The sequence below is a fragment of the Nematolebias whitei genome, chromosome 5, assembly GCF_014905685.2.
Source record: "Nematolebias whitei isolate Nwh7 chromosome 5, NemWhi1, whole genome shotgun sequence".
Lineage (NCBI taxonomy): Eukaryota > Metazoa > Chordata > Actinopteri > Cyprinodontiformes > Rivulidae > Nematolebias > Nematolebias whitei.
In genome coordinates this window covers 17,983,531-17,997,850 of record NC_056502.1, presented here as the reverse complement: position 1 = coordinate 17,997,850, position 14,320 = coordinate 17,983,531, and the positions used below count along the sequence as shown (strand labels likewise).

General features: G+C 42.4%; 1 protein-coding gene across 1 annotated transcript; it reads right to left on the bottom strand.

The window, feature by feature from the left end:
* Positions 1-2,610: 2,610 nt before the first annotated feature.
* On the bottom strand, positions 2,611-12,032 carry shc1 (SHC (Src homology 2 domain containing) transforming protein 1). The gene is made up of 12 exons (XM_037676284.1): positions 11,269-12,032; positions 11,004-11,074; positions 9,322-9,382; positions 7,946-8,065; positions 5,752-5,805; positions 5,364-5,415; positions 4,620-4,746; positions 4,378-4,537; positions 4,000-4,057; positions 3,709-3,825; positions 2,973-3,217; positions 2,611-2,893 (listed from the first exon to the last, which is right to left on the bottom strand). Exons 1-12 carry the CDS (start codon positions 11,863-11,865, stop codon positions 2,765-2,767), a joined length of 1,791 nt encoding a protein of 596 aa, XP_037532212.1. The 5' UTR covers positions 11,866-12,032; the 3' UTR covers positions 2,611-2,764.
* Between the last annotated feature and the right edge of the window lie 2,288 nt (positions 12,033-14,320).

The window sequence follows — 14,320 nt, the reverse complement described above, 5'->3', positions numbered from 1 at the left end:
GACCGTTCACCCTGTTGTATCCCTCCACAATAAGAGGTGACTGTGACAGCTTACTCACAAACAGGAGAGCTCCAGCAGCTTCAACACAATCCACAATAATACCCCGCTCTTTGTTCCAGACGGTCATTCACTCTCGCATCACGAGCTTTGTTGGTTAAAAACCACATCATCAGGTTTAAAATTAATCAACTAACAAAGAGAGGTGATGAGGAGAGATAAATGTATTTATATATGCAAACTAGATTTTCAGGTACAGGTGTAAACAAAGTTCTTTACAAACCAAACCAAATATAACAGAAAACATAAAAATCAACATCTGTGCACACAATAAAAAAAAAAAAAAAAAAAGGAACCTTTGGCTTTTGAAAGAATAACAGCATCATCAACACAACTGAGCAACGTTGCCGTCAACGAACCACAAAGTCTCTTAAAAAAAAAAGGTTTTCATGCAACAAAAAAGGCAACTGTGACGAACGACGAGAGCGCACGGAGAACACAGGAAGTCAGAAAGGTCGGTTCCAGCGAACATGCACACGCACCGTCTGCTTTTCCTATTCTGGACCCACTGAACAGTCGTCACTCTGGATTATGTGCGCACGTCTGAACACACCTGACAACTAATCAACACTTAAAAGTGACAGTTCGGACACCCTGAAGTGGAGGCACGGAGGCTTTGCTCCAAACTAGCTGCTGCCACTCTTTGCCATAGAAACCTCAATAAATAACCACGCAATGCGAAACTAAAGGATTTATAAACCAGCATCTGCTTGAACTGCTCCGGATAACCGTTAGCTCGTCAATCCAGTGAGAATTAAACCCAATTTCTCAAGACAGAGGCAGCTTAAACCATCTCCGCTGCATGTTAAAAGCAGTTAATCCTTCCACATCAAAAGAGCTGAACTCTCCCCGGTTTAAGGTCGACACGAACAGACTTCCTTCGGTTTTGTTTTGGTTTCATGACGTTTTCATTTGGCTTTAAAATGAACTCTTAATGCTGTAACTCTGCCTCACTCCTCATTAAATATACAACAAAACAACTATCCAATAGCAAGCATATCCATCTAAAATTAATATTTACAAGAAATCCCCCCCTTTCCCCCTCATTGGTGACATCAAGTATCTGTGACTAGAAGCTGAATGCAGGAATGTGCATCAGAGGAGATTGCCATCACTGGAGCTGTTTGTGTTTGTTGGGAGTGCCACTTTTTGCATGGTCCGTGTTAAACCGAGAGATTCTCCTGCAGTTTTCTACGTTTGATTTAAGTACATAAGGTGACTGCATTGCAAATGACATGACTGCATTGAGGAAACAAGGCACAATTAAAACCAAGATATTAAAAATAAACATGCACTGTGGAAGGAGAAAACAACAGCTTCCCCCTTTGGGTCTTTGCAAGTTTGACAACACCGAGGAGAACGTTTGGCTGAACGCTCTAGAACATCTGACTTATGATCGTTTAGAGACACTTTAGTTTGCACGTTTTTTTTTTTTCTTTTAAATTATTCCCTCACAAGACACAAACACAACTAAATCAATTCATTCGACACACTTTGCATTACTTTTGCTGAGAGAAACTCATTGCTTAGACGGAACATTTATATGTTTTGACATTAAACATTGCCCCACCTTTGCTTTCCCTCTGAAGCTCTAAAGATTGTCAATGCAAACACATCGTAAAGTGTTTCCGAGGAGCAGTAAGATCAGCTAAATGCTTCTGGGAGTGTTTTTATGTGGCTGACATCAGTGTACAAGACATGTAGACTTGAATAGAAAGAGGACTGCGAAGATTTGCCATGGCTTTCGTCTCCGTCGTTAGCAACCGAGCTCCTGATCTTTGGCATGGCAGGTGTTGCAGAGCGGATGTGGTGAAGGTGTGTAAATATACCTGCATGTGCAAAGAGACTGGGCAAATACAGCTGTCTGAACTCTTCTGTACTCCGAACAGTAAAACGATTGTGAGAAGACAAGGCGAACAGAAACAAATTAACGCTATGTAATGGGTTTTAGCATAGCAGTCCTGGATTTGCATACCGGCTTTGCTCCAAAAGGGTCAAAGTTCAAAAGTCAGTCAATAGGGGAGTGACTGAAGGTGGGGCGGTCCTCTTGATGAACTCGTTTATGCATATTCCGTCATCTCGGATTCACGTTTGCTTCTCAAGTTCTCCAGTGAGACTCGAAGGACGAGTCTCTGCAACGAACACCTCCTGTCAGTGCGTTTGCTTTTTGCTTAAAAACGCTCCAGCGATGCTCCGAGGAGGGAAAGTTTGCCCCCCGCAAAACAAAGAAACCTGCTTTTAAAAGCACCGACGCACTCAGTCTACATCCACTCAAGTCTCTCTGTAGTTGAACACAGAATTTCACACAGTGGGTATTTTTTTATCTATTATGTTTTTTTTTTTAAATTGCATTTGTTTTCAGCCTTGCTGTGATAAAGAGCTCCTCCCTGGTTCACAGCAGGTTGAGGAAAAAAATTGCAGCAGTGCTTCTCCGCGTCGGATGCCCTCGCCTACAGTTTGTGAAGGGTTGCAGGTCAGTTTGGCAGAAATATGGCAACAGCAGCAAGAAAAGTGATTTAGCAGAGAAACTGGAGATATTTTCTTTTTGTTTTGGCTTGTGTGTGGTCATATATAAAGTTTCGTAGGAGTGGCACATGTAGTGTTGCTGTGTGTGTGTGTGTGTGTGAATTTAAAACAAGATGAACGTGTGTATTTGCAGTGCGAGTGTGTCTATTTTTGGTGGAGTATTTTATTGGTGTGTGTAGCTTTAGGCTCTGCGCTCCACTGGCTGTTGCAGAAACACTTCACTCCCAGCTGACACGATGGGCAGTCTGTTGTCCATGTGGTAACTGATCAGGTGACTGACGCTTCCAAACCGATGGTCCTTTGTGCGCACCTACGGAAAAAGAAAATAAAGAATTAGCTTTGATCCGTTGTAAAAACGTGTATCTATGTGCCTCTCTACTCTGACTTACCACTCCCTCTGGGTCGACCAGCAGCAGGTGTTTGGGCTGACCTCCCTGCTGTCCCGTGAGGACATACTGTCCGGGCGTGGTCCCAGACTCTCGCACCAGGAAGTCTCCGTCTCGGGTCAACAGCCTCTCTGATTCTTTGCGACTTAAGCTACCGTGGAACCAGATTTCGTTCTGCAGCTGTTGCACCATAGCGGCTGCGCTTTGGCCACTGTGTCCAGACACCCCCAAGGCATCGTCAAGCGGCTCTTGGAAAATGAAACGAACACAAATGTGAATTCAGCTGAAATCTTTCTAGAGAGGAAAAAAAAAAGTCTGCAAGTATTATTTGCATTTGATTTGGATAAAAGAACAAATATTGGCCATGAACTGAGGGACAGTTGCTGCACATTGATTGTGGGTTGTGTCTTTAATGGGAAACACTATGCAGTCAACCAATACCGTTTTACAAAATGCACTTGTAATGGACAAACACTTATTCCTTTATCTTCCTCCAAGCCTGTCCTCTAGAGAAAATCTTCAGTTTGCATCAGTTGCAAGGAAATTCAAGTCCAAACCATTCTGTTCATCTCTCATGCTAATGATCAACTTTTTTTTTTTCATCATAAAACAGCACATCGAAGCTGCAAGACCATTTTTGCTTTATTCATTCCAATTCACACATCTTACATCTGTAGTAAGATCGTGCTGTGCAGGGTTGAAAATTTAAACAAACCAAACAGCGTGCACGGATACATACTCATGTCAAAAGCATCTCTGTGAGCATTTCCATTTGCTGCAACTGGGAGACGCGGTTTATCCACGTTGACGTACGAGGGGTCGTCGAACAGCTCTCGGGCCCCTTCTTTGGCACCCACTGCAGCAAAGAAAGCAGAAGATATTAGCAAGCTGTGCTCATCTTCCTTTTGTGCATAACAACTTAGCTTTACTAGTCGAAGCCCAAGATAAGAGAGGAAGGAGAGAAAGAAAGGGTTGTGAGAGTTTGAGAAATGGTTCTTTGCTTTTAAGTTTCCAGAGAGGCAGAACTTACCTGGTAGAGGAGGCAGGGGCTGCTTGTAAATGTCGCTCTGACCTGGCTGTCCGTAGGGCTGCAAACACAGAGGCATACAGACAAACACATCACTGCAAGACGCTGGTACCTCTTCCAGAAAATTTTGAATAAAGTACATGTGATTTCCTACATTTTGGTGTATTTTAATGGGTTGTTAAAAACATCTACCTGCTTGTAAAAATATATATATAAATAAAAAATAAAATTATATATATTTTTATTTTTTTTGAGGGGGGGGGGGACCCCCAAGCACTGGCTCACACAACCCTCAGGGGTCTGGGGACCCCAGTTTGAGAACCACTGATCTAGATTGACGTCTTTAATTGAAAGCAGTGAACCGTGTCTTAGTCTTCTCACCAGTGTTGGTCCTGGGCGGGTCCTCATGTCAATCAGTCCACCAGGGGGAGGCTGTTTTCCAGGGAAATTATTATAGTAGGGGACATCAGGTGGAGGAGGCAGTGGAGGAGCAGACTCATCATCCTCTTCCTCCCATGCAGAGCCATCAAACGGTGCCATTCTGAAGGAGACAGGGGTTTTACTAAAAGCAGATACCGAAACGAACAAAGCAAAGCTGTGTCTTTGGGCAGATTTTCATTTACCTATCATGGGGTGTGACCACTTTGGGGGGGGTCATCAGGTACTGTTTAAACCGCAGCTCAAAGGCCTGGCCGATGGTGCTGATGACTTCCTGGGCTAAACCCTCTGAGCACTCCAGGATATGACACGCTACAGTCGAGGAGGTACAAAGAACTGATGAAAGAAGCCTGAACAAAAGTACTTGACTAAAAATGAAGGTAGAGTGGAAAAGTAGGGAGGCATTTTGATCAAGTGCTTCACTGAACGATAAAAAGAACAGAATTTATTCACTTCACCTCCAAATTTCAACAGATTAAAGGATTACAAGATGATTATGCAACAATAACCTCTATGAAAGTGCGTTTACAAACCCCCCCAAAAAAGATCTTTACTTATTCACGCAAATATGCTTAGAAGTTACTTTAAATGCTAATTTGATGGTAGAACAGTTGTTTGTGCGATATAACTAAGGTGGTGGATCAAATTCAAGGGGAGATACAGCAGATGAGCCTTTCATGTGAATATGGTAATTAATTTATATTTGAATGAAAGTGTTAAGTCATATTCATGCGCAGTTTGATTTAAAATCCAACTTTAGGCTCTGTAGTTCCAGAGGTACGCAAGTCAAAACAGGAGACGGTCGACTCACATGTCAGAGGGTAACGGTCAAAGGTCGAATCAAAGGAAACAAAACTCCTATTTCAGGTTTTCTCCTGACTGACAGACACAACCTGTGTGAAAGGGCTGGTTTGGCTCTTTCTGCTCACCTCTCTGGTTGACTGGATCTTTGGCCACATATGCTACGTACCCAGCTGTATCCTGTGGGAGCGAGACACGGAAGTCAGAGGAGTGGGGGAAGGAAAAAAAAAAAATCAATAGAAGAGTAAAAGCCAAGGGCAGGTTTTAGACTGAAAGAGCTGAAAGGAAGACAGGAAAGTAGACAAAGCAGGAGCCTTTTAAGATGGGAAAAAGTTCAAAAAGCAAGCTGCAAAAGAGGCGGCAGGAAGTGACGTGATCGGGGAGTGCAAGCCAGAAAAGCAGCGATGAAGTAGGTGAATTTCACAGGAACAGAAGATGACCTTCAGACAGGAAGGAAGGACATGAAAAGGGCCTGAGTAAGGTTTGAGCTGAGAGAGAGAGGATTGGGTGACTCACTGGGTCTCCTCCCGAAGCGAAGGAGATGGACTGCATGTGATGATTGGCAATAATCTGTAAAGGAAAAACAAAACAAAAAAGAATGGGAGGAGAGAACATGGATGAGATGAGTATGTGAGGGAGTGAAATAAAAGTGTTTGGATGGAGAGATAAGTATGGAATCATTACTGAGGAAAGTGTTTTTCCCTCCGCTGATCACCGTTCTGCAGTTGTTTTTTTGAACAGCGTGCAGCGAGTGCCCGTGCTGAATCAATAACAGCATTAACACTTGATAACGCTCCATGTGCTCAACGTGTGGTCTGTCTGATCCCTCGTTTATGTGTAGGTACTGCACATGTGCAGAACAACGCTTCTTTGCATTAGTGTTAATGCTAATCCCATCCACCCAAAGAGAGACCTCACTCAAAGGCTATTAACTCCTTAGGAGTCAGAGGAGGATCACACCCTGCTCAGTGGCAAGAATAAATACAATAAAAAGAATTTGTGTTGAATTCACAGTAAATGAGGCAAAGTGGCTTCATCCTAGTTTATCTGGGCTTCCTTAAATGTTCTGCACTGGTCAGAAACCCTGAAGAGATTTTATTGTGTGAATGCTACTATTGTGATCCTATTTCCATTTCTAAATTATTTTGTGATGTTTTTCAGCATCTTTCTCAAACTATTTCAACAATTCATATACCAAAACATTGAACTCTTTCAGGGCAATCCTGCTATGACTTTTGGTACTGGTGCTTTTTGAAAGATTTAGCCTCTTCTGCCAATTTTTCCTCAGAGAAAATGAACTGAGCTCATTTTACATCCTTCAAATCTTTAGATCTGTTTATAACCTTTTACTGCTCTTTTCACATTTTGTTCTGCTTCTTTCAGCTTCCTTGTGCAAATTTAAACGTTTTTCAGCTTCTTTCAGCTGTTTTGTGATCCTTTCAGATTCTTTCTGCAAACTACATTTTTGTGCTTCTTCTAAATTCTTTCTGTGAATTTCAGCTTATGTTGCTTTCAGCTTATTTCTGCAAGTTTCAGCTTTTTCTGCAATTTCAGCTACTATTTTGTTGTTTTATGCTAATTTGAGCCTTTTCAGCTAATTCCACATCTTTTGCAATAATTTCAACTTTTTTCAGTCTAGTTCTGCAAAAATGTTCTCTCTCCACTTCCTTCTGGTAATTTACTTTCTGCCCTTTTAGCTACTTTTCAGATGGGTTTATTTTTGCTGCTAATTTCAGCTTATTTCAGATAATTTCCACTTTGTTGTGCTCATTTCTGCTTCTTTCTTATTTGGGAAACATTCTTTCTGCTTTCTTCTGCTAATTTAAGCTTTATTTACATTTTCAGATAGTTTTTTAGCATTGTTTTTTAAAGCTAATTTCAGCTGTTTTCAGATAAATTCATGTTTTCATGGTAGTTTCTGCTACTTTCAACCTAATTACCGGTCACTTCTTTATGCTAATTTCACAGCATGTTGTGCACCTTTCAGCTTTTTCTGCCATTTCAGTTATTATTTGGTTGTTTTTATGCCAATTTTAGCGCGTTCAGCTAATTCCACCTTTTTTTTTTTTTTTTTTTAAGCTCAATTCAGCCTTTTCTGCTTCCTTCAGGTTGTTTAAACATCTTTTAGCCTTTTTAGCTTATTTCAGCATTTTTTTTTGTTAAATTCCAAATTTTTGTGCTCATTTCTGCTTATTTAAAACCAATTCAGCATATATGTTCTTTCTGCTTTCTTCTGCTAATTTAGGCTTGTTCTTCCAGTTCAGCATGTTTTGTTTTAGCTAATGTTAGCAGTTTTTCAGCAAATTCTTCTGCAATAAGCATTCACACTGCATTTTCACAGGAAATGTATTTTCTCTAGTTTACATTTGGTTGAATCCTCCATAAAAACTGAATGTGCATGTTTACAGTCAAAACTTAGGTTCTTACATCAGTCATGCACTTTGATTCAGGCAGTGATAAACTATTTTAGAACATTGGCAAACCAATGGCCATTTGTTTTAGTGGAGCTACTGACACAGCTGTGTGAAATGATCTCAAGTAGCAAATAAGTCTAAATAAAATCCTTCAAGCTCTTTTGATCCTCTGGATTTAAATCATCCACAACAGAGTTCATAGAATCATGGTCCATCTTGGACTCTTGACTTTCAGAGGCAAATCTGCTCCCATGTTTTATAAGAAACAGGCAGCAGTGTCTCAACTTCAGTCTAACCTGTTTGCAGTCAGAAGCCAGCAGGTTGAGGCTGCTGGTCGAGATGGTGAGGTTGATGGTCATGCCTGCAAACTGCAAGTTGCTCTTTCCAAGGATGGACGTCAGACCGCGAGGGGCAGGCTGCAAAGAGGAGAGGGACACAGATCCTGAGTTACAATCCAACTACACGGCAGAGTCAGAAAGCAGCAGGAGAGATGCATTATTTTCTTTTCTTCACAAAGTATAATAGCTCCATGTCTGAGAATGTCTTTGGGTGTGTGTATGCATGTTTGGAAATGCCTGTGTGTGTGTGGGAGTGACGGAACAGCTGCAATTGTGAAAGTGATCTGGTCTCAATGACCAACTGTGACCAACAGCACACTGCAGGCAAGGACATCCCATAGGCCCTTCCAGCATGAATGTGTCAGACCGTTCATCCCTATCCTCCTGCTCTAATGACTTTTATTCATATGTGGAGTGTGTGTCACCCTCAATCCCGCCAAATCACAGACTAGACTTGTTTAATCTATTCTTGGTGACTTTCTATAAAATGTGTTTTGTCTGGTGTGCCACGCTGCCAGACATTCCTGGGTCAAACCCTGGTCTGACAGCTGGATTTAGCCACCTGTTTTATGGACTGTTTGGGTGGAGGTTTTGTAGTTTTACTTGAATACTGTGTGCATCAACACAGACCAGTCTGTAAACTGCAGACTGGTGGCTGTGTCTGCTAAAGTGAAGTAGTTTCTTCAAAAAAATAAAAAAAAGCTGTCCCTTGTGGCATGAAGATGAGAGAAGAGAGACTAGAGAGTGATTGGTAATTATGTGTGAGTCGCACACTAACCACATAAGAGTACAATCAGCTTGAATCAAGTTCTCTGTTTGTTTGTGTACTTGGATGAGTACTTCTACCAGCATTCACTTTTGGTTTGAAACTACTGAACTGAGAACATGGAGCTAAGAATATGGTGAGGTTTAGACTAACGGTCTAACAATTAAATTGAGGAGACTTGCAACAAAGACAGCCATGCATATGTTTGTATGTGGAAACTAAAAGGTTGTTTGAATAAAGAAAAACAAAATCACTTTTAAAACAATGAGAATATTGCTAAGGTCTGAACTGAAGTGAGGCTCTAGTTTGGGATTAAAGTGTGGATTATGATGTCCACAAATGAACCTTAGTCAAGCAAGACTTAAAAAAAGATGCAGTCTTGTGCATGTGTGTGAGTATGTCTCTAAGAGAGAAGGAAAGCATGTGACTAAACAGTCAACTGACCACAAAGTGGACAAATAAGCTAATTCAAGCTCTCAACCAGAAAACCCCTTCTACTGCTGTCCACTTAAGCCTCGTAAATAAATAATGTTTTATAAGGGCGTGTTCTGGAGTGAGTAGTATGTACCTTTCTCCTGCGGGCTCCTTTGGCTCCGGGTACCGCCTCGCACACGACAGAGATAGCCTCCCTGGAACGTTAAAAACACACATCTTGGCAAAGATGTCATAGCACAGCTCACACTGCTCCTGGATTCATATTTTATGCGGATTAAAAGAGATCTGGCAGCTGGTGGGATAATTTATTGGCCCTGGCAACTGTGCTCCTCTTTGCCACAGAGACAAATATCGCTACGGAAACCGCAAGGAAACCACTAGGATTCCAGAGCGTTCTAATTTAGGGCTTCGGAGAACAGCAGGGGTGTACGCACACATACACAGGAGCTAACACAATCAGACACTAATGGGGGGGGGGGGACAAACAGGCAAGAAAATAGAACGGAAGCAAGACAGAAAGTGAGCAAACACACAAAGACATACAAGGCGGGATTGGTCAATCACAATATTTTATTCTAACCACAGCACTGCTACCAACTTGTGTCTTTATGGACTACAATGCTGTGAAAAAGTAATCCTTTATTAATTTATACTTTGCTTCCAAGGAGCCCGGCTTTTTGCAATATTTAAAGTGGTCTTGATTAATATTTCATCACGTTTTCTGAAGGTTTTTTTTTTTTTTTTAAAGTTTTTCTTTGGACTAGACTTTGATAAATCTAGGCATAAAGAGTTTTCTGAACACAAGGGATGACTACAGTGTAGACAACACTGATCCATCCCCAATTGTGTCCTTTTTATGTAAAATTGGTACATTAAACAGACAAAATAGCAAAAAAAACTGTCTATAAATTGCATCTTTAGACACCGTTATTAGCAACTTGTCATGACAGTTGCCTTTTGTGTTGAATTTTTGACACATAAAATATAATGTAGCTTAACACATAAAATTGTATTGTAAAATCAAGCTATATGACAATGTTCCCCATCGCTGAGGAATTTGAATAGAGAATATATGTAGTTTTTGACATGACTGTTTTCCTGGACAGGAAATGAACAGGGAATGTAAGTAAACCTTCATGTTTTTGGTGCAAGATATTCAAGTTGGTAGGAGTTACACTGTATAAGAACACAGAGGTGGTTTTACTTTTTTTGCTTGTCCAAGGTGGCGCAGTGACAGATCCTGGTGAGCAGAGGAAGCAATTTTATCCATCACCAGGTGCAATGGTGGAGCCAAGGGCGTGGCCAGTGGTGGCCTTGGCCACCATAGATTTATCTTCAGCCTCCCCACTGATCACTCCAATCACTTGAGGAAATTATACTTTTAAGAAATATGAGAAATGATTGGGGAGGCTAGTTTACACATATAAATATGGTGGTGGCCATCTTAGATTTTGATGTGGCAACCAGGTCTTTGCTTGATTTTTTTTTACTTTTATTTCTTAAAGACAAGTTTAAGATACTGCTCTTTTTTTTTTTTTTTTTACACTACTTCTTTAATCCTGTACTTGTTCCATTTCTTCATGTTTCAAGTACACACTGCACAATTTGCCGTCATGGTTAAATACCGGATGGAAAGTCTTTGAAAACAACAAAGATCTAAAATCCAAATACATAATTCAAATAGTCTGAAGAACCATTGATCAGGACCAGTTTCAAAGATCAGAAGTCTTGCTTCTTGGTAGCATTTCTCTTTAAAACTAGGGGTGATTTAAAACAAAAAGAAACGTAGAGAAGATGAAACGTGTGCAATTTCACCTGGTGACCTGAGTTCTGGTGTTGAAGTCCAGCGCTCTCATTGACTGTAGCACCTCTACACAACCCATGTACTGCCCAGGAAACAGGAAGGCAACACGTTAGTATGAGACATTTCCTACACCACAGTCCAATTTTAGCAATGAAACACTCAGGAAACAGACTGGAGGAAAAAGAGAAACTGTATACACAGCATAATACAACTTGGAAAGAGAAGCGTATACTTATGTTTAAAGTGGGGGATAGTGAGAGTGTGCCACTTACTTACCCGAACATTATAGGAAACACCAGTGGTGCTGACCACATTGTCAGAATGCAGCCAGCCACGGATTGGCTTGTTGACAAAGGAGCCATGGCGCGTCCATTCATCTCCTCCCAGCTGCCCTCCTTCTACCCGTGCCATCCTGGATGCCCCTCCGAGCCGGTTCATGTCCTGCAGAGGAGGTCGGGGAGGGGGAGAGGGAGCAGTTAGGATGGGAATAGGTTGATGAAGAGGAGGGGAGGAGCTAGAGTTGCTCCTGTCATCTCCAGGGGACTCAATGGGCGCCTGAGTCTGCTGTGACCTGTTTGAGGCCTTGGGTCCTGGGAGAAGAGTGCCAGAGACACCCAGGCGAAGGGATCTCATACTGGGGAAGAAGGAGCAAAGGGTGGTGGGGCTGTTCTCAGCTGGGCGAGGAGAGGTGGGGGGCAAAATGGGAGTGAGAGACGAGGAGGAGAGGGAAGAAGGTAAACCAGGGGAGGGGGTTAGGGGGGTGGCGGGGCTAGATGGAGGGAATGGTGAAGGATTGGAGTTGGTTTCATCAGTTGAGCTCAGAGACTCACTCCGAATGTGGGTGTACTTGGTTTTCTGCACAAGCTCCATCATGAATCTGTAAAGTTTTTCTTTTTTATTATTATTATTATTATTATCCTGGAACAGGTTCACTCAGGCTGCAGCGATTCAATCCAAGTATTTTTGTTTCACAATTCAGAGTTCTTCCAAAAAGGACACTCATTCGTCTGTTTGCTTGTCTGTCCTCCACTTGTTACCAGGCAGCCAAAACCAAGCCGCTTCAAAACTGGCTTTATCCACGAGCGCAGGGCGAGAGAAGGTGCAGCAGAAAAATGGGGCCTCCCAGTTAACGGCAGAATACAGATGAAAAAAGTTTTTCAGTGCACCAGCACTCATGTTGTCATAATTTTGTTGTTCATTGAATTCCCCTACATTGACGAGTTCTTAGCTCTCCATGAAGTGCTCGTCTTGGTGATGGGCCAGAATGTAAAACAATATCTTGTCCTGACTTAATCACCTCTGAGTGAGAGCCAGTTACTCAGCTGCCATCAGCACCGTGGAGAATCAAAACGAGTGATTGTCTCTGAACGCTTCTTGTTTGTGTCTTGCTGTACAAAAGACGTGCGCGCTTGTTTGCGATGCGTCTGCATGCATGAGGCAGTAAAACTCTCATATGTGTGTGTGCTGTTGTGTGCATGTGTGAAGCCGTTCCCCTTGCAGCTCGATCTTGCTTGACATAGGCCTATAAAAATCCTATTAGCAGCCAACAAGGGGATTGCAAAAGGAGCTGTGCACACGAACACAGCAGCGATGCACACACAATACACAACCTCAGCTGGTCGATAACACGGCAAACACCTGCAGAGCTAAAGAAGAAAGGAGGCTTACTGATGTATGACTAGTCTCAAACTCTTGGTAGAAGCACGGTTTCTTGAAAGCCTACTTTTCAAGTGCATCGTATTCTCAAATCTGCCACCTGCTCCCTTTTCATTCCCTCTCTCTCTTCCTCCAAATGCTTTCATGTCCTCTTTGAATGGCCCTCGCTCTCTCCCTCCCTGCTTCTCCTTCTTCTCTCTTCTTCCAGATCACTTCAGACGAAGCCTCCTTCCCTTTCTCTGAGCTCTTTCCTCCCTCCTCTCCGTCTCCTTTCTTATCCTGGAAGTCCTCTCTCTTCCTCCACACGATGTACTCTGCCAACCTCTGTCTCTCCAACGCCTCCGCCCTCTCCCGTGCCACCACTTCCTCTCTCCTCTTCCAAATTATCTCTCTCTCCCCCTCTCCTCCTCCCTCGATTGCTCGCCCGTTCTCCAGGCTGCCTTTTTTAACAGTCCCACGCTACTATACTAAACACTGAACCCCGTCTTTGTGCCTCTTTAAGAATCGAGGATGGCTAGAGGCTAGACATGGTTACTTTAGACACCAATAAAAAAAAAACAAAAGAAAAACAAAGCTAGTAATTAAGATTGGGCTGACAGAAATGAGCCCGTTCCTGACTGAAGTTCCTGATATGGCTAAAACAACAGAGTCTGCCTTGTGTGTTCAAGTGTGTTCTGTAAAAATGGCTACCTCGGTTAAGATGTGTTTTTGTTGCAGGAGCACCATTTGATAGCGCTGAGTTAGAGATGCTGTCTGTGTTGAATACAGTGGCACAGTGGTGATGTAACACTGTAACATGTAGGTCATTGGCTGACGACAACTACCGGTGGGCTTGTTCTGATGGTAACACGACTCGATTGGTCAGTTTAGACCTTTCACCTTAGGGTTCCCTGAATGGAGGCTCATTGGTGTTGAACACGAACCTACTCACCCTGTTGTTAAGTCTATGCACAACCAGTCTCACCCAGTCACTTTAACACTGCTATAGTCATATAGCAAACCTAGATTACTGTTAGGTTACCTGAGAGAAGAGTGTTGACACAGCCGCATATGATACAAACAAGCCAAGAGTTAACATAAAAAAAACAATTTCCCTCCTTTACTAAGGCTTATCAAACAGGTTAGCTCTCAGATCTAATCTCTAGACACCACGTAGCATCTCATTTTCTGCATAGTCCATCCAACCTGAAAGACAGTCAGTTTATATTAACAGTCTCTCGCAAAGCAAAACCCCACAAATAAAACAGTCAGCAACAGTTTAACCTCAGCAGGAGGCAAGGCTACACCTACAGTCCACAGAAAGCTGGCTGGCCTACACCTTAGTGCTGTAGAGGCACTATTCATGTGTTGTCTTTTAGAATGGTCGAAGAGCATACATATAAACGTACAATAAAAACTAAGGTTGTAAATTTGGCACCAATATTTCAGTAATGCCAAGAAAAGAGACAACTTTTGTTCCCATTTCCCATGATTCAGAAATGAACTATGCCTGAATTATAGCGCTCAAGATTGCAGTGGGCGCTGGAGGCATGGCAAAGGAACAGTCGCCTACACTGGTCTAGCACCACAGAGGGATGATAGTCTAGCAGTTCTAGCTAGCCATCCATCTGGTCTTGGCCAGAAAGCACCATGGAGGATCCAGTTATGCTAATGCACTGCCAGATTGGCTGGG

Coding starts and splice junctions, on each gene's coding strand:
- shc1 (XM_037676284.1), bottom strand. CDS start 11,865: ATGATGGAGCTTGTGCAGAAAACCAAGTACACCCACATTCGGAGTGAG. Junction 9,383..11,003: donor ACCAGAACTCAGGTCACCAG/GTGAAATTGCAC, acceptor TTAACGTTCCAG/GGAGGCTATCTCTGTCGTGT. Junction 2,894..2,972: donor TGGTCGACCCAGAGGGAGTG/GTAAGTCAGAGT, acceptor CTTTTTCCGTAG/GTGCGCACAAAGGACCATCG.